Source organism: Ambystoma mexicanum, chromosome 8 (genome assembly GCF_040938575.1).
Source record: "Ambystoma mexicanum isolate Mex_15411 chromosome 8, UKY_AmexF1_1, whole genome shotgun sequence".
NCBI classification, from domain to species: Eukaryota; Metazoa; Chordata; class Amphibia; order Caudata; family Ambystomatidae; genus Ambystoma; species Ambystoma mexicanum.
The window spans coordinates 231,588,653-231,609,554 of NC_090929.1; the positions used below are offsets into that span (position 1 = coordinate 231,588,653).

General features: G+C 46.9%; 1 protein-coding gene across 1 annotated transcript in view; it reads right to left on the reverse strand.

Moving 5' to 3' along the window:
* Positions 1 to 18,327, reverse strand: part of ZBTB6 (zinc finger and BTB domain containing 6) — a 142,858-nt gene extending 124,531 nt beyond the window's left edge. The window contains exon 1 of the mRNA XM_069609647.1: positions 18,227 to 18,327. Within this exon, the coding sequence (XP_069465748.1) occupies positions 18,227 to 18,288 (62 nt within the window). The 5' untranslated portion in view covers positions 18,289 to 18,327. The remainder of the gene's footprint in view (positions 1 to 18,226) is intronic.
* Positions 18,328 to 20,902: the final 2,575 nt, after the last annotated feature.

Consider the following 20,902-nt stretch of genomic DNA (forward strand, 5'->3'; position numbering starts at 1 on the left):
ATCGGAGTCCAAACTACACATCAACCTTTTGGAGCTGAGGGCAATCAGACTAGCTCTGAAGGCCTTTCTGCCCTCTGTACAGGGAAAGAATGTCCTGATAATGACGGACAACACCGTGGCCATGTACTACCTCAACAAAAGAGGAGGAGTAGGGTCACTGCCACTGTGCAGAGAGGCAATGCAGCTATTGTCCTGGGCAATACGAGAAGGAATCTCTCTATCGGCAGTTCACCTAGCCGGAGAGAAGAACACGGCGGCAGACGCTCTGAGCAGGCAGAGCACGGGAGCTGGCTCAGGAAGTCCTTCTGGAGATCTTCGCCCTTTGGGGAGCCCCTCAAGTGGATCTGTTTGCCACCGCGATCAACCGGAAGTGCGATCAGTACTGCTCAAGGGAATTTCCTCAAAGAGAAGCTCTGGGAGACGCATTCGTAGTGGAGTGGAAGTTTCCACTGCTGTACGCGTTTCCCCCAGTCCCCGTGATTCCTCAAGTAATCAGGAGGTTGAGAAAGTTCAGGAAAACCATTATCCTAATTGCCCCAGATTGGGCCAGGAAGGCGTGGTTCCCGGACCTTCTGGACATGTCCATCTGCCCTCCAATAAGTCTTCCGCAAAGAGAGGATCTTCTCTCGCAAGAGGAAGGTCGGGTTCGCCATGCAGAGGTCAAGACACTCAACCTTCATGCATGCTTTCTGAGAGGTTGAGATACAAGGATTGGGATCTTCCGGGTGACGTAATGGAAATCTTGCTTTCGGCCAGAAGACCAGCAACAAAATCTTTGTACCGATGTCGCTGGAACAGGTTTAGTAACTGGTGCAAAGACAAGGATGTGGACCCTTTTCAGTGTGGCACCCCAATGGTGCTTTCTTTTCTATTACATCTAGCTAATCTGGGCCTCCAGATAGGAACAATCAAAGGATACCTTGCTGCGCTGTCCATTTTCAAGCGCTCCTCGGAAGAGGTTTCATATTTCAAAATACTGTTAATCATTCAATTCTTAAAAGGGCTTACTAATGTATACCCTCCAGTACCTTTTCATGTACCAACTTGGGATTTAAATTTAGTACTAAAATTCTTGACTTGCATACCTTTTGAGCCTCTGCATTCATGTCCATTGAGGCTTTTAACTCTAAAAACTATCCTTCTTGTGGCCCTATCATCAGCCCGCAGGGTTAGTGAACTTCAGGCTCTCTCATGCAAACCACCATGTAATATATTTTATAAGGATAACCTTCGTTCTTACCAAAAGTAGTCTCGGACTTCCATTTGTCACAAAAAATAATATTACCAACTTTTTATCCTTCTCCTCCTCATCTGGGCAAGGAAGAGGATAGATTACACAGACTAGATCCCAAGAGGGCTCTTAGTTTTTACATCTCAAGGATGGCTAAATTGAGACAACATGACCAACAATTTGTGGGTTATACTGGTCATAAATTAGGCTTATCTGTAACAAAACAGACCATTTTCCGCTGGATCATATTAGCCATAGTTGAATGCTACAGATTAGTGGGAAAAGAACCACCAGATGGGCTTCGTGCCCATTCTACAAGGGGAATGGCTACTTCTGCGGCTCTAAAGAGAGGAGTCCCGGCAGCAGATATTTGTGCAGCTGCAACCTGGAAAACAATGCATACTTTTGTTAAACATTATTGTTTGGATACTGCCTCCTCTAACGAGGGTTTATTTGCCGAGGCAGTTCTGCATTCTGTCCACGAAAACTAAAATGAGTACTCCCGCCTCCAAAATTGCTACTGCTATGGGAGCCTATCACAAGATGAGGAATACGTGGGAGGACACAATCCATTCGAAGAACAAGTTACTTACCAACTGTAACGTTCTTTCGACTGGATGTTCCTCCCACGTATTCCTCATCGACCCTGCCATCCTACCCCACAGTACAGTTTACGTTTTCTTAAACTTTCCTCTCACGAAGAATGTATTGGTCATGGGGCACGCCTGGGTGTGCCTCCTATATGTTTCATCGGAAAAACAGAACTGAAGCAACGGGCGCGGCTCGAGCTATTTATATTTATTTATACCATTGGTGACGTCGACAGAGTACGGAGTCCGTCGAGGGACAATCAACGCCACGACCTCGAGCACAGCGCCCTCTGCCGAGAAATTCTTTTTTTCCAAAGCAGCGAAGCTGGAGATAACGAATTATCACAAGATGAGGAATACGTGGGAGGAACATCCAGTCGAAAGAACGTTACAGTTGGTAAGTAACTTGTTCTTCTATCAATATGGGACAACCTGAAAATAAACGCAGACAACACCCAATCGCCCCTCCTCCTATTGGCTTTTGACACAACCAGCCACACAACACTAATAAAAAGATTGATGGAATGTGGCATACAGGAATCTGCACTAAAGTGGCTTACCTCATTCGTAACAAACCGAACTGAAAGAACCTACCTACCACTGCTCACCTCAAATACCAAAAATATATCCTGCGCAGTCCCACATGGTTCCAGACTCTCCCCTCTACTTTTCAACATCTACATGTGCCCACTGCTGAAAATCATTCGATGCCACGGATTTACTGCCTACAACTACGCAGACAACATGACTGATTGTGAAAACAAACAGAACACAGGAACAAAATAACAACCTCAACAAACGCCTCACAGACATATAGAACTGGATGACGACGAACGACCTCAAACTGAACCTGGCAAAAACATAAATAATGCTCTCATCCGCAGAATTCAAAGAAGGGAACCCACAACTGGACTGGCCAATCAGCATGGGAACGCAACCAGAGACTACCAATGTAGTAAACAACCTAGGAATACTCATGGACAATGGACTATTACTGGAACCACAATCGCCAAAAAATGCTTCTTCCTCCTGCGACTATTCACAGGATTACTCACTACCTCTCCTTCCCCCAAAGAACCCTCACAATTATATCCCTGATACTCACAAGAATTACCTACGCAAACAGCCTCTACCTAGGAATGGCAGAAAGACTCACCAAGAACCCCCAAAAGGGTGATAGATACAGCAGCCAGGGTCCCACTAAAACTAAACAGAAGAGACCACATCACTCCAGCACTGAAATGTCTACACTGGTTGCCAGTAAAAAAGCGCATCAATTTCAAAGCACTCTGCATTGCCCACAAAGCCTTGAACAGACAAGGCGTGGAATTCCTCCAATACAAGATTAGCCGGTATCGCCCAGGAAAGGAACTAAGATCCAGCAACGACCAACAAATAGAGACAAAACACTGCGAAAAAAGGAAATTTGGCAGAACAGCGTACTAACATCTAATTGCAAACACCTGGAACAACATGTCCAAAGTAATTAGAACCACAGAAGACCACATCCCCTTCAGAAAACTGCTCAAAACCTGGCTATTCAGAAGACAATGACAACCTGGAAGGGACACCAACAACAACAACACTGCAGACAAACAACTAGAGAGGAGATGAGAGGGGCCAAGGAACTGCAAACCAGAACCTGGCTACATACCGTCAAGCAGCATCCAAAGGGCCACCCCAGAAAGAGACCACACTGAACTGACCGACTTTACTAACCCTCTTCCCTTCCTACTCCTACATAACTAACTGGTGCCTCTACACCAGATCATGGACTAGCTACACTCATAAACATACAGAGAACTATAACTATGCCGACATCCAGAGTGAACCACCCACATATCCCAATACCATCTAAAATGCAACAGACCAAGATGCCGGACTACCTTATAGTTACAACCACCTTTGACTCTGAATCCCTTATGGACACTATCTAACCAGTGCACACAACCAACCTAATCATAATCACACAACACTAACACCAACACCACACACCTGAGGCATAGAATCTTACCCATACGGTTACAATGCGCAAGGGCGCTCACAAATGATCACATGCAAAACAACACTCACAGACGCCAGTTCCTCCTAGTTCTGAACCTATTCTCTCACCCTTTTCCCCATCAGCCCCCAAACAAAATATTCAGGGGTAGCTTGCTGATAAGATATTAGACGGTCAGTCAACAAGTAGGCGGACCTCCATTTCCTCTCTGTCTACGACGAAGTCTAAGATCCCACCAATACAAACATAGATAAAACACAGAAGACGCACTCAACAATTGATCACCAGGGCCCTTGACCAATTAGCACCAGCTAAAACATTCAAAGCAACACCCAGAAAACTGCCAGCAAAATGGTTTACAGAAGAACTGAAAACAACCGCAAAATGGAGAGAGCAATTCACCACACAAGACAAAATAAAATAAACACAACTCAAACTGTACAAAGCAACAGTCCTCAAAGCAAAAAAATTCTACTACGCCACAAGAATAGAATCGGCAAACAATCCACAGAAAGAACTCTTCAAAATCAGAGTTGAAAAAAACCTCTTCCTGCAAAAATTACATCACCCCTACACAAACACTTTGTGACAAAATCACCAACCATCTGAAAGCAAAAATAGACAGAATATAGGAGACCATCAACCTAGCCGGGGCAAATAAAACTGGGACCACTGGACCACAGACACCAGACTAAACACAGATTACAGCAAAACTACAGAGCCACGCGAACGCCGGGAGACTGCACCTGGGTGGTAACGGTGCGTGGTACAAATCAACGTAACATAACATAATGCCAGTAATGATACTATAAGAAAACATGCCCACTATGGCTCTGCAACACACTCCTGTTGGCTTTGCCTTTAAAAAATGTCTTGTCACAAGAAAACATGTCCAAACGGGTCTAGACGCGTTATAATGCTTATCGTGTTTGCTTTACCATTGATGCCCAGTGAAAAAAGCCACACCACAGTAAGAAATGCCAGTCTAGACACTAATAAACACTCCATGCTTGCTTCGTCATAGAACCCCAGTAAAAAAGAAAAAGAAAAGTGTCATGCCACAGCAAAGAATGGCTAGGCTGGGTGCCCCAAAATGCCATTGCAGCCACATAAAAACACATATAATCTTTCTAAGAAAAAAAAACTGCATTTTTACTGGCATCTATGATGGCTACCCATTAAAAAGTGCATCGTGATAGGGATTCCGAGATGGCTGCCGAGGAGAGAGCAGCGTGATCGTGGAGCCCTCACCCCCCTGAGGCAAAAGACAATAAAGATGTAGGCTGCCGTGGTGGAGTGCAGTATCCTGGATCGCTGGGGAACTTCTGCAGAGGGCGATGTGCAGCCTTTGTCTCTGCAGTGTCCGAAGTGCGGAGGCACTACGCCCGCGGCCGGTGCTGGCCGAGCTGAGACCCACGTCCGCAGACCGCGAGCAAGAAGAACCCACTCAGGAAGGCACGGGGCGGCCGAGGACCCAGTGCGGCTGCGAGGCGGGGTGATATGATATGATATTTTATTTGTATCGCGCTCATACACAAGTGTTTCAGATTGCAACAAGGCAAGGGAGGGGAACAGGAGAGAACACAACAGCAATCTTGCTAGGCCCAGTGATATTTAGAACACGCAAGTGCATGGGAAGCGAAAGGGGGAAAGTGGAAAGTGCGGAGCGGAGGAGAAACACAAATAATAATAAAAATAAATAGATAATGGAGGCAATAAACATTGGTAGTGCAGCCAGCAAGTGGCAAGCGCTGTGTTTACGGCAGCAGACTGGGTAAGTCTGATAAGTGCAGAAAAAGAAGAAAATGAGGGAGGTTGGTGGGGGACTAAAAGGATACAGATACAGTCCCCTGTGCAAGGGTGGCCACGAGGCAGTGCGGAAAGCAGTCGGTTTCCAACGGTGGATGGCAGAGAGGCCCATCAGGAAGGAGCTGCCTGCGATATTGGCGGCCCACTGGGGCTGGATTCATGGAGTGCGGGTGGCCCTGCTGGCGAGCACCAGCAGGAAGATCGAGGCGGGACTGAGCCGACCCGTGCCGGAAAAGCAGTGTCTCATCAGAGAGATCAGGAGGATCCGGAGGGGCCATACCAGGGCTAAAATAAAAAGGGGCCTAAGGGGCTCAGTTTAAACCCCCCCCCCCCGACGAGCGGGCAGGAGTGGAAGGTGCCCACACACCCATCGACACAGGAGTGACATGCTGAGGGAAAAGGGGGGTTACAGGAAGGAATGTTGTAGCCTGCCTGGGGGAGGTAGTTAAGGGAAAGGTACCGGGGAGGTGAGTGGTAAAGGATGTCTTGGTTTATCTACATGGGTCTAGGGGGACCCGCACAGGTTTACTCTGGGTTGTTAGAAGGGCTCAATTCCAGAGATGATGGGTCTGGGGGAGCTAGAGGCTGGTTGAGCCCGCCCAGAGGGGGGTGGGAGGGTGAAGGGAGTGGGGGATTCGTGGGTGGGGCAGGGGGATCCCAACGGCAGCCACTCATCATTAGTGCAAGCTGCACAATAAGATGAACATGTGAAAGAGAGAAGTGCTTCGGGGGACCTCCCTAAATGCCAGGGGGCTAAATTCCCCAGTTAAGAGAAGGAAGGTGGAACAGTTCTTGGGGCGGGGGAATTAGGGAATTGTAGCCCTTCAAGAGACACACGTTCAGAGGCGAGACCGGCATAAGCTGAAAATCAAGGGATAGATGGGTGGGTCTTATCGCTATTCGGGACATCCCAGTCTTCCACGTCATAGCTACAGAGGTGGACACAGAGGGTAGGTATCTGGCGGCCTCTTTCCATTGGGAGAGGGGGACATATACAGTGGCAGCAATCTATACCCCCAATATGGGGCAAGATGAGTTCTTGCGAGCAACACTGACCAAATTGGAGACTTTTGCCAAAGGGCAGATATATATATATTTTTTACTGTGCATTAGTCTCAAAAGGACTTGTTACACATATTTCTCACATAACCATGACTACTAATACAACATATTAACAACAATAAACATGAATAATACATTTACATCTCACAAAGTAAAAAAGATGTACAATTAATTTCCAACTAACAAATAAAGACATTTTCTAAAACATATAACCTTATTGGTAGGTGACTTTAATCTGGTGTGGGATCCAAGAGAAGACAGGAGCGCAAAGGTGTTCCACAACCAAGTGGCGCCATCTGTCTGCTTAAACGAACAAATGGTCCAATTGGCGTTGCTAGATGGCTGTAGGGAACTGAAGAGGCGCTACACATTTTATTCCCACGTTCATGGATCCTTTTCAACAAAAGATTACTGCTGGATTTCGAGGTCAATATTAGGCAGGATCACAGGGATAGAGCAAGGAGTGATCGCCCTTTCAGATCATGCACCCATAACGATTCCCTTAAATATGGGGCAAAACGAACCAGGTCCGAGGAAAATGAGATTGCCGGTGTGAGTACTCGCTCCACTTGGGGAGGGCGCCTTCACAGGAAGCTTGGAGGAGATATGGCTGAAGTTTCTAGCGGAGGCGAGGACTATGGTGGGGGCGGGGTTCTCAAATGGAGCCGGGGCCCATACTGTTAGGGAGAATTCTCTATAAAGGCTAATTTCCCAAACCTAGTGAGTCCCCGAGCAGCTTTGCTGGAATTTGTGGGGTTTATTTTTTTCTCCTGCTAAGAGTGAGACTCTTTTTCTCCCACTCTTAAACATGATTTAAGGTGTTCCTTTGACTTTGAATGTGTTTTATGGGCTATGGGGTCCTTTACCCCATAGGGCTTCATTTGTTTTTGGTATGTGGGTTACACAGCACCCTCCGTGCCGTAACCCAGGGGTGTCATAGCGACCCCCAAACATAGACTCCATACCCTGGGACTGACTACTGTCTCCCAGGGCATGTAAAGTCACCATTGGCTTTACTAGTCCCAAATTATGAACAGAAACCAGTACAAACCATCATATTGTGGATGTACTGGTCGGGGCAATTCGATTGCCCCGGGGTCTGTTGTTCGAGTGGGCACGTCTCCGTCCCCCCTGATCGAGTTTTGGCTGGTGGCAGTGGATACTACTTTTTATATTCGACTGCGAATATTTTCCTATGGGATTTTCCCATTGTTCGAGGCTACCACTTTTTAATATAGCCTCGAACATACCGCCGGTTTATTAAATTAATATAAAATCACTGGTTGGTATTTTTTGCCGAAACTCGGTTCCAAAATGGCGTTTGTGTTCGCTTCTGTGACTCCAACCCAAGTCGGGCCCTTTGTTCCACTTTTTGGCGGGCTTCTCCACAGAAGCCTCAAAAAGTGGTGCAATTCTGTCTGGGTACCACAGCGGGTGTGGGAGGGGGTTTAGGCACCCTGGACTGAGTTACCTTGGCAACTCAAGTCGCACTCTTGTGTGATTGGCCCAAGTGGTGAGCCGCCCGGCTCACCACTTAGCATGTTTGATTGACAGCTAGGCTGAATGAATGGGGGTTTGCTGCATAAAAGCAGGGCTTTGGGGACTGGAACTTCAGAAGTCGCCACAGGACCTAAAGAATCCGAAGAGGGAGAAGCTGAGCCGACCTGCAATGACGACACCACCGGTGGAGCCCTGCTGAACCGTCTCACCCCTTTTTCTGACGACAGAGGAGATCTCCAAACCGGAGAGTCTTCTTCCTTTGACTGGTGGGGATAACCAGTTTGCCCTTCTTTCCGCCTTCCCGGATCATCTCGTGGCCGCCTTGCCTGTGCCAAGCACCCCGGCAACCGGGATACCACGGTTTTTCCACCACCGCGAATAAAAGGGTCTTACCTTTTAACCAGAGAACTCTGTGGCTGGTTTCTTCCCTGGCAGTGCAACGACCTTCAGCTTTCCTCCGCGTCGAGACCATCTCTTCCTCTGGACGACGCCGTGACTTGCACCTGCTGCCAGGAACAACTGCCCCCGCTGGAGGATCCTCTCCACTTTGAAGGTACTTTGTCCGCCTGGCCTCCCTCGCAACGGTCTGTGTGGGGTGACTCTTAAAGCTTCCACTTACCACTTGGGTTGGCCCTAGGCTGGCTAACTGAACTTTTCTGAACTGACTTAATTCTTTTCTGAACTCCCTGCAAGACTTTTCAAGACTTTTAAAACTGTGTGATCTTGGGCGCATTGGTGCTCTGTTCTCTCAAAGAGGGAGTCTGGCCTCTGAACTTTTTGCTCACAAGTAGACTTGACTTTCCTGCCGTGCTGGGTGCTTCTAAAGTATTGTGTTGTGCTTTTCCTAATTTCTGCCTTTTCCCTTCCTTCTTCTTAACTTATTGGAGTACCATCTTTAGTTAAGCGCTCACCTCTGTCTGGAAATAAGTGGTGTTAACTAAGATGCGTCTAATAAGGAATAAGGTATGTACATCTAGTAATAGTGACTGTGTGTTGAATTTACTTACCTCTTTTTGTTCTGGTGTAAATTACAAGTGTGTCTTTAAATAAATAATTATATACTTTTACACCAAAGCTCTGGTCAGTGTTTGCTTGTACTACTGTGTCTCTGTACCTATTGTGTATACTCTGCATACTGCCTAACTCATCTTGAGAGAGACTGCTCAGCCACAGCTACCAGGTAAATCTGGGTGGTACAGACTCCTACCAATTGGGTTTACTGCCAACCACCTGTAGTCCTAAATCGTTTGCAGTGGTCCCTAAGGGAACTGCACAGGTTTCTGCCTAACACTGGTGTACAGCGGTGGGATTTGTATTGAGTATACATTTTAGTGTGCTTATAGATACCTTAGTGCAAATAACCACAAAGCTTAGCACTAAAGAAGTTATTTTCTAAAACATGTCAACTATGGAAAGTTATAGTCAAGAGTCCCTTGCTACAAAAACTGCTGATTGTTTAAGAGTTCTCTGTAAGCATAAGAATCTCCTGACTAAAGGCATGAAAATGGAGCTAATAGAAAGGTTGTTAGCAAACCAAAGTCTGGGTGGTGGTTCAGAGGAACCTACCACTCCAGCAACTGTAGATAATAGCAATGATATTGATATGAATGTTAGTATTGATAACTTTGAGTCAGAAGCAGAAGAGGAGGTTGAAGATGTTAGAGTTGTCTCCCCTGGGCCTCTATCTGCCCTGCCAGCTGTACCTACTGGACCTTTACCAGGTCCCACACTTAATACTCAATATATGGAACTAGAAAAAATGAAGCTTGAATTAGAATTCAAAAGAATTAATGCTCAAACAGAACAACTGCACCAAGAACTAAGGCTCAGAGAAATGGAGCTCAACCATGAGCTACAAATGAAAAAAATTGTCTGTGGAAAGTGCTTCTCTCTCCGAATCCTCTAGGAGTTCCAGTCCCAAAAGACCCCGGATGCCTAAGGAATTGGTGGGTATGTATGAGCCTAAGTTGGATGTGTTGGACTGGTTGAGTTTGTTTGAATATAATCATGGGCTCCAGAACATTACAGGAAATGAGTTACTTTCCTGGTTGTTCTCTAGGCTCTCCCTGTTGCAACTGATGTGGTAATGGAGTTGGGGGAGGAGGATAAGAAGGATTATGAATGTGTGAAACTAGCTTTGATAGCTAGATTTGGGAAGACCCCTTCCCAGTACCTTAAGAGGTTTAGGACCCTCAAAAAGCATGATGGTACCCCTTGGGCTACCTGGGTGAGTGAAAGTTTGGAGAACTTAGAGGGATGGATTAAGGGTTACAAAGTGAACACTTATGAGGGAATGAAGAATCTTGTGATGTTGGAGTCAATTTATGATGCCTGCTCTCCTGAGCTCAGACAGCACTTAGCTGATTCAAAGGAATTAGATTCCAGGAAAGTAGCTAAGGCTGCCGACTTGTGGGTTGCCAACAGGGCTACTCACAAGGACTCTGGGGAAACTCAGAAAAAGGATGAGGGGAAACAGCCAAAAAAGGACTCCAAAGAGAATTCTAATAATTCCAATCCTAAAGAGGGCCCCAAACAAAACAATAAGGGTAAGGGTAAACCACAAGGGAAACCAAATCAGAGTATTGTACCTTCTGGTGGTAAACCAGAAGGAGGTCAGAGCAAGCCACTATTCCAGAAAGCATTTGGTAAATGCTATGTTTGTGGTTCGCCTGACCATGTGAAAGGAGATCCCAGATGTAAGGGTAAACCTTCAGGGGTCCAGCTTGTCTCCTTAGCCTTCCCTCCAGAGGAGGAATTACAAATGGCAAGTGGAAACTTTCTACTACTGGCTGATGAACCCATTGGAGTCTCAGCCAGTGTTTCTTTAGTGTCTCTGGGTCTGTGGGAACAACAGAATTTGTCTATAACTCTATCCCAGATAATACTAAAGAGTATAAGGACAGTGTCCAGGTGAATGGTCAGGAGACTCCTGCCATTAGGGACACTGGAGCCAGCATAACTGTGGTGGATAAATCTTTTTTTCAGGCTGTGGATGTTGCTAAGGCACCCAAACGCCTCACCAAGTTAGCTGGAGGGCCTGTGCAGATGCTTCCCCAATTACCAGTTCTCATCCAGTGTAATGACATACCTGTAAAGATACCTGTCAGCATACAAAGTGAGGTATCAGGTAGGGTTCTGTTGGGTAATGACCTGAAAACTCTTGGAGTAGTGTCACATACCCCCAGACCTCCTAGTAAAAGGTTACAGGAGCTCACCAGACCTGCAAGGGAGAGAACCATGAGAGGTACTCCCAAGGAGATGAAGAAAGATATCACTCCTACTCCACTGGAGTTACAACTTGCTATCAATGAACAAAAAGAAGCAAAGGGGAAACCCAAGACTTCCAAGAAACAGCCAACAGCAAGCACTCCAGTGCTTCCAACAAGGACTTCCCCTAGGTTGTCCAAAGTTACACCTGTAACTCCACCTCCAGCTGAGGCTGAGAGGGAGGTACAGCCCTGTGTGGTTGAACTAGACTCTGAAGAAGAGCTAGTGGAAGGCCAAGAACTCATTGGAGATCTGGATCCTGTTGACCATCCCGAGCTGCAGTCTTTACTGGCAGAAGGTGGACTTCAGTAAGGGACAGAGAGAATGTCCAGCTCTGGAAGGTCTTCGCCAACAGGCAGCTTCTCAGGCTGATGGGCAAGAGCCTGGGAAGTATAGGTTGCACTGGGAAGATGGCCTCTTCTACAGTGAACCAACTGAGTCTGCACCTGGAGACTACAAGCGGCTTGTAGTACCCCAAGAAAACAGACAACAGTTCTTGCAACTGGCCAATGAGATTTCTTTGGCTGGTCACTTGAGTTTCAAGAAGACCAAGGAAAGGCTCTCACTCTACTTTTATTGGCCAAAGATGGGGGCTGAGGTAGATAAGTTTTACAAGAGCTGCCATACCTGCCAGACTTCTGGTAAGGTTGGATCCAAGAATGTGGCACCTTTAGTGCCTCTCCCAGTTGTGGGAGTCCCATTTGAGAGGGTAGGGACTGACATTGTTGGTCCCCTTGATCCCCCAACCTCCTCAGGCAACAGGTTTATCCTTGTTGTAGTAGACCATGCTACTAGGTACCCTGAGGCAATTCCTATGAGGACTGTTACAGCTCAGGCTGTGGCTAAGGCCCTCCTTGGTATTTTTACCAGGGTTGTATTTCCTAAGGAAGTAATCTCTGACAGGGGGTCAAATTTTATGTCCCACTACATGAAAGCCATGTGGAAAACCTATGGAGTTACTTACAAGTTCTCTACTGCCTACCACCCTCAGACACATGGGTTGGTAGAAAGGTTCAACAGAACCATGAAGGGCATGATAGGTGCTTTAGAAGATCCCCTTAAAAGAAAGTGGGACCTTCTATTGCCATGCCTTCTCTTTGCTTATAGAGAAGTCCCTCAGGAGGGAGTAGGTTATTCTCCCTTTGAACTTCTTTATGGCCATCCAGTCAGAGGTCCATTGGCCCTGATTAAGGAGGGGTTGGAGAGTGCTCCTTCCCCCAAGCCAGTCAGAGTGACTGATTATGTGATAAGTCTCCGGAGGAGAATGTCACAAATGATGGCAGAAGCTAGTGATAATCTGAAAGCTGGACAAGCTTTGGTCAAGCATTGGCACGACCAAAAGGCTAACATGGGTGAGTTCACTCAAGACCAGGTAGTTCTAGTTATGATCCCAACAAGGCAGAGGGCCTTGCAAGATAAATGGATGGGTCCCTTCAAGGTTGTGGGTAAACTTGGAGAGGTAAACTATCTGGTGGACTTGGGCAATCCCAAGGAGGCTCCCAGAGTCTTCCACACCAACCGACTAAAGGCGTATGCCTCCAGGCCTGAAGTAGGAGCCTTGCTTCTAGCTTCAACAGAAGAGGAAGAAGAGAGTGAAGCTCTCCCTGATCTCCTCAGAGGCTTACCCTTGGACGAAAAGATTGAAGGAGTAAATCTCTCTTTAAATCTGACACCTGAGCAACAAGAAGAGTGCAAAGCCATGTTAAATCAGTTTGCCTCTCTGTTCTCACTTTCACCAGGCTTGACCCCTTGGGACAGCATGATATACTCACTGTTGACTGTCTGCTAGTCAAAAGCAGAGGATATAGAATGTCAGAGAATGTAAGGACCCACATCAAAGGGGAGGTCAAGAAGATGCTTGATCTCGGGGTAATAGAGCCCTCGACTAGTCCATGGTCTAGCCCAGTTGTGTTAGTACCAAAGGCAGGATCCAAAGAGTTGAGATTCTGTATGACTATAGAGCTCTTAAAGCAGTCACCAAGACTGATGCCCACCCTTTGCCAAGGACAGATGAGTTGGTGGATAGACTTGGTTCAGCCATGTTCCTCAGCACATATGACCTTACGTCAGGCTATTGGCAAATAGCCCTGACAGACCATGCCACGGAGAAAACTGCATTTTCTACCCCAGTTGGCCTATACCAATTTACGGTTATGCCTTTTGGACTGATAAATGCACCTGCTACATTCCAAAGGATGGTGAACCAAGTTCTGAATGGGATGGAGGACTTCTGCATGGCATACTTGGATGACATTGCAGTATTCAGCCAAACCTGGGAAGAACATGTGAACCACTTAGGACATGTTTTGCAGGCTCTTGGACAAGCCAATCTGACCATAAAGGCAAGTAAATGCCAGATTGGACAGAGTAAGGTAGTCTACCTTGGGCATGAGGTAGGAGGTGGAGAGATAAGGCCTTTGCTCAGTAAGATTGAAGCTGTGCAAAATTGGACAACACCTACTACTCAAACCCAGGTGAGAGCCTTCCTAGGCCTCACTAGGTATTACAGGAATTTCATAGAGAACTATGGGACCATAGCTTCTCCACTGAATGTAATCTCCTCTTCAAAGTTCCCTAAGAAGGTCAAATGGAACGAGGAATGCAATCAGGCCTTTGAAAACCTGAAGAAAGCTCTTTGCCAAGCACCAGTATTGAGAGCGCCTGACTACCACCAAACTTTCATTGTGCAGACAGATGCTTCTAATGTAGGTATAGGTGCAGTCCTTAGCCAACTGGATGAGAAAGGTAGGGAGCACCCCATTTGCTTCATCAGCAGAAAGCTGAAGGATCCTGAGATAAGGTGGGCAACAATAGAAAGAGAATGTTTTGCTATTGTGTGGGCACTGAAGAAGTTTAGGCCATACTTGTATGGTTCTACTTTTGTCATTCAGACTGACCACCAACCCTTGAGATGGTTAATGCAAATGAAAAGGGAAAATCCAAAACTATTGAGATGGTCAATCTGCCTGCAAGGGTTTGATTTCACCATTGAGCACAGTTCAGGGTGTCACCACCAAAATGCTGATGGTCTCTCTAGGATGTATGTCATCGACTAGAGGTATGAGATTCATCCAGGAGTGGATAAAATCCTCCTGTCCCTTAGTCTGGGGGGGGGGCGGCGAGTGTTAGGGAGAATTCTCTGTAGAGGCTAACTTCCCAAACCTAGTGAGTCCCCCAGCAGCTTTGCTGGATTTTGTGGGGTTTATTTTTTTCTCCTGCTAAGAGTGAGACTCTATTTCTCCCACTCTTAGACATGATCTGAGGTGTTCCTTTGACTTTGAATGTGTTTTATGGGCTATGGGGTCCTTTACCCCATAGGGCTTCATGTGTTTTTGGTATGTGGGTTACACAGCACCCTCCGTGCCGTAACCCAGGGGTGTCGTAGCGACCCCCAAACATAGACTCCATACCCTGGGACTGACTACTGTCTCCCAGGGCATGTAAAGTCACCATTGGCTTTACTAGTCCCAAATTATGAACAGAAACCAGTACAAATCATCATATTGTGGACGTACTGGTCGGGGCAATTTGATTGCCCCGGGTCTGTTGTTCGAGTTTTGGCTGTTGGCAGTGGATACTACTTTTTATATTTGACCGCAAATATTTTCCGATGGGATTTTCCCATTGTTCGAGGCTACCACTTTTTAATATAGCCTCGAACATACTGCCGGTTTATTAAATTAATATAAAATCACCCGTTGGTATTTTTTGCCGAAACTCGGTTCCAAAATGGCATTTGTGTTCGCTTCTGTGACTCCAACCCAAGTCGGGCCCTTTGTTCCACTTTTTGGCGGGCTTCTCCACAGAAGCCTCCAAAAGTGGTGCCACTCTGTCTGGGTACCACAGAGGGTGTCGGAGGGGGTTTAGGCACCCTGGACTGAGTTGCCTTGGCAACTCAAGTCGCACTCTTGTGTGATTGGCCCAAGTGGTGAGCCGCCCAGCTCACCACTTAGCATGTTTGATTGACAGCTAGGCTGAATGAATGGGGGATTGCTGCATAAAAGCAGGGCTTTGGGAACTGGAACTTCAGAAGTCGCCACAGGACCTAAAGAATCCGAAGAGGGAGAAGCTGAGCCGACCTGCAACGACGACACCACCGGTGGAGCCCTGCTGCACCATCTCACCACTTTTTCCGACGACAGAGGAGATCTCCAGTCCGGAGAGTCTTCTTCCTTTTACTGGTGGGGATAACCAGTTTGCCCGTCTTTTCGCCTTCCCGGATCACCTCGTGGCAGCCTTGCCTGTGCCAAGCACCCCGGCAACCGGGATACCACGGTTTTTACACCACCGCAAATAAAAGGGTCTTACCTTTTAACCGGAGAACTCCACGGCTGGTTTCTTCGCTGGCAGTGCAATGACCTTCAGCTTTCCTCCACGTCGAGACCATCTCTTCCTCTGGACGACGCCTGTGCCAAGCACCCCGGCAACCGGGATACCACGGTTTTTCCACCACCGCAAATAAAAGGGTCTTACCTTTTAACCGGAGAACTCCGCGGCTGGTTTCTTCGCTGGCAGTGCAACAACCTTCAGCTTTCCTCCACGTCGAGACCATCTCTTCCTCTGGACGATGCCGTGACTTGTACCTGCTGCCAGGAACAACTGCCCCCGCTGGAGGATCCTCTCCACTTTGAAGGTACTGTGTCCGCCTGGCCTCCCTCGCAATGGTCTGTGTGGGGTGACTCTTAAAGCTTCCACTTACCACTTTGGTTGGCCCTAGGCTGGCTAACTGAACTTTTCTGAGCTGACTTAATTCTTTTCTGAACTCCCTGCAAGACTTTTCAAGACTTTTAAAACTGTGTGATCTTGGGCGCATTGGTGCTCTGTTCTCTCAAAGAGGGAGCCTGGCCTCTGAACTTTTTGCTCACAAGTAGACTTGACTTTCCTGCCTTGCTGGGTGCTTCTAAAGTATTGTGTTGTGTGCTTTTCCTAATTTCTGCCTTTTCCCTCTCTTCTTCTTAACTTATTGGAGTGCCATCTTTAGTTAAGCGCTCACCTCTGTCTGGAAATAAGTGGTGTTAACTAAGACTTGTCTAATAAGGAATAAGGGATGTACATCTAGTAATAGTGATTGTGTGTTGAATTTACTTACCTCTTTTTGTGCTAGTGTAAATTACAAGTGTGTCTTTAAATAAATAATTATATACTTTTACACCAAAGCTCTGGTCAGTGTTTGCTTGTACTACTGTGTCTCTGTACCTATTGTGTATACTCTGCATACTGCCTAACTCATCTTGAGAGAAGTCTGACTGCTCAGCCACAGCTACCAGGTAAATCTGGGTGGTACAGACTGCTACCAATTGGGTTTACTGCCAACCACCTGTAGTCCTAAATCTTTTGCAGTGGTCCCTAAGGGAACTGCACAGGTTTCTGCCTAACACATACAACGACTGGCGAGAGAGCTGGCCGCTCACAAAAATTTGGGACCAGGAGCCATCAACAGAGTTTATGGAATTGAGGGTGGGGAGACTGGGTGCGTTGCTGGTTACATGTGTTTTTACTGTTGAAAACGGCAATAAAATAAAAAAATAATGTACAAAAGTGCATTGTTACTTTGCTGCCCTCACCAGCCAAAATTAGCTCCCTGGTCCAACACAAACACACCCACACACACACATTCTTTGACTCAACATGCACTTGCTTATTCACACAAAGCATTCACTCACTCATTGCATGAAAGGATCAGAAGTGACCTTCCCGTACATTTTATATCCCCCTGCACCTGTTCCAAATATGCACAGGGAAATGTTTTCCCATGTGCTTTGAAAAGTGTACCTCTTTTGAAAATGGGTTTTACTTGAAAATTCCCAGAACCCCCTGTCCACCCTCTGTCTTCCGCAGTTGTGCATTTGGTGGGAAAAGAGCACCTGAATGTGCACACCTATGATGCACGCGTGTGTGGTTCGACGTGTCAGAGGGGAATTAGGAATGGGAAAGGACACACGAGAAGGAAAGGGAGCATGGGTTTTTTTACTGTTTCTGCAGTCATTGACCCCAGATTTGCTCATGAGCAGGTATTGTGTTAAATACCATTAGCCCCAGAGCAGATACTGTGACTGGAATCGTTAGTCCCAGAGTACCTACTGTGCATGCCATAATCACGCCCCGAGGCCTGTGGCCTGTAGTGCGCTCTACAAATCCAAATTAAATTAAAAAAAAATAAAAAAATCATTTAGGTATTGTGTCATATGTAACGGATTAGCAGGTACTGTATGAAACCTCATTAGTTCCAGGGCAGGCACTGAGTCTGGAATCGGTATCCCAGATCCGGTACTGTGTCTATAATTATTATCCACATAGGGGGTCATTCGACCCAGAGAAAGTACCGCTTCGGCAGCCATTAGCCCCGGGGAATCATTTCTTTCACAGTAGGCACCGGAACTCGAGACAGTACACTTCTGCACATTCACTTACATCAGACCACAGCCTGTGTAGTAGCTGCACAGCAGTTACTGTGTCTGCGAGCATTCCAAAGGCTGAATTGTACCGTAAAACGATCTTCGAAGCAGCTGCTGTGTCTAAGATGCCAACAACAGGCTGCCCTGTGTCATTACAAAACCAGAGGTTTAGAAAGTCACGTAATTACCATTTTTAATTTCAACATGTGATAAGTGAAATACAACGAATTACAGCTTCAGCCTCTTAATTAAACTTGCATTTCCAGAGGTTTCAAAAGTGCTCCTCTTACAAATATAACAACAAAGGGGTTAGAACGATCTAAGTTTATTGATGCTAAAAGAAATGCATATAAAATGCGCATGCACTCACCTGTGCTGCCTGGAAACTGAAAAGGAGCGTTTTCGTAAAGGGAGGCCTTCTGTTGCTTTCATTATTAGTGAAACACGCAGTTAAAGTCCCTATGATACTCGATATCATTGTGGTTTTATTTAAAAGTGTGCCGATATTTTCTGTAATGTCTTTAAAACGTTATGACGTATTTCTGAAATGCCGTTAAGTCGTCATGATGTTTTCACATAGGGTCGGACCAATGAGCGCCTACCGGCTGTAGTCTGAGAGGTGTGCTGTGCACCCGTTCGTCTGTGGTGAGACACTACCTGGCTGTGCCATGTACCCGCATGCGGGCTACTGAACGGAGGAGGACTCAAAGAGGGAGGGGAGACAGAGGAAATTATGAGGGAAGGAGCGTGCACGGAGGACTCTAGGGACAGGACGAGAGGCACGGAGGGAAGCCTGTGTCGTGGCGTCAGCCGACGCGCCGAAGTGCGCGAGTAGTAACTGAGGGATGGAAGGAAGGGGGGGGGGGTGATCTGAGCGAGTCGCAGCTTCAGACGGGCGCACGTGAGATGCATTTGAAGGGAGCAGCGGAGGTTGGGTCGATGGAGGATTCTGAGGTGGTGGGAGATGCGGGCTGTGGTGTAGTAGTTATGGTGTCTAGCGTTGGCTCTTGTGTGCCGAGTAAGGGGGTTGGTGCTTCGTAGGAGGAGAACGTTTTGTGGTTCTTGTGGCTGTACTGTGGAGGGTCGGGATTTCAGGCAAGTGTACCCGATTTGAGATTGTGATTTCAGTGGAGGAATGGGCTCATTCGCCTCAGTCTATCCGTAAGGTGGGTGGGGTTAAGCTTTTGGTTTGCTGTGCGTCTTTTGAGCAGCAGGAGATTGGGTTGCATTTACGCAAGGTGGTGTGGATTCTGGTGGTGCGTTCTGTACTGCCTGTTCGTTTGGCTGGTGGTAAGGGGGTGGTCTATTGTGTTCCGGCTAGTACCGAATTAGGCTTTTTGGTGTCTGAGTTTAGGGGTGTTTGTGTGGTTGGGGTGCGTAGGTTGGGTCCTAGGAATGGGGTTGGGGTAGTGGTTTCAACTACTTTCTTGGTGTTTCAGTCTGTGGAAGTCGCCCAGTTTTTGTAGATTTGTTATGAGAGGTTCCACGTGACAAAATGTGCCCCCTCCTTTGCGTTGTTTTTGGTGGCAGGGGTTGGGCCATGTGGCCTGTGTCTGTACAGGTGAGCGGTGTTGTGCAAAGTGTGGTGGTGGCCATGATTTCAAGGTGTGTTTAAGTGAGATGGTACCTGTTTGTAGGAACTGTGGTGGGGATCACTGTGGTATGTTTAAGGTGTGTCCTGAGTATGACCGTGAGGCTCAGGTGCAGTCCGAGAGAGTGTCTCACAATTTGTCTTATGCAGAGGCTGTTGCACGGTTGCCTGCTGCTGGTGTGGATCGGGTTGCGAAGGTTTGTCTGGCTGGGGGTGGGCTCTTGCCCCCGTCGGTTGTTCCTGTGGATGGTGTTGTACAGCCAATGGTGGTGGGTGACTTATTGGTGATGACGAAGGAGAAGTTTTAGTTGTTTATGGTTGAGGTCATTGTTCTTTTCAAACGCAGAGCAAGACTGAGAAAATTATGATTATAGTTGGGACGGCTGAGAAATTTTGTGCATTGTTGGCTTTACGAGGGAGTATTGGAATGAGGTGTTGTCTTGGGGTATTGTGTGAGGTGTGGTGGCTGTATTTTGGTGTGTGTCTCCTGATAGTGGAGTTTTGTTTGGTCTGTAGCTGCATTTGTGGGAAGTTTGGCGAGCATCATCTATTTAGATGGAAATCGCCGGCTCCTGGACTCTGGGAGCCACCCCAACTTGAAGACGTTTTCACACAGGATTCCTATGATAGGAAGTGTACTTGTTAAGGAAGATAATTATGGAGGAAGGTCTCCGTGCGGTGCATGGGCAGGTATTTATTTTGTATTGTGTATTTATAAGGCGCTCATACATTCTGGAATTGTTTTGGAGCGCTGGGTAAATTTATGTGCGGGTGGGTTTGTTTTTTCTGTTTTGATTTTGGTTGCACCAACAGCCATCTTTATGGTAAGTATTAGCCCCATCCCCGGGTCCCTTATCTCCCGCCCCAAAGAGAAGTGATTTATGGCTGTGCCGCACACATCGAGTGAATTTCAGGGCATCCTGAAAAGTGACAGTGAGAAAAGAGAAACTATACTTTCTTTGCCTTTCATACCTGTGCATGGCGAGCCACTGGCCCCCCTGCACATGCTCAGTAAGTGCGACGTGATGGGGGCATGGCCACAAAAGAGGATATGTGTCCTCTTAATTTGAGTTATTGCAAGCAATGATTTTGGAAAAACTTAGTGTTTGGCACCCATACCTCCATTCTACACTAGCACGAGATAACCGTTTTCAACCGATAAACATTTTAGAGTCCATGTGTATAGGGGGCCCCAAGCCATGTACATTTTTCTTAGGGTGCGGGGCTCGGGGTCAAAAAGTTAGAATACCACTGCTGGAGCGTGATTTTGTTGTTATCAAGAATATATATTTTTTTAAAGGTGAAAAACCTAATTGCTATCTTGTGGGCACAGTTATATGTTTTTTTGATTGCTAGCTTGGAAGAGCACTTAGACCCTCCCTGGTCCCTAGGGGACAGTGCACGTGCAGGCTTGAACGGCGGAAGCTTAATGTAGTAAAACCTTTGCAAAATCCC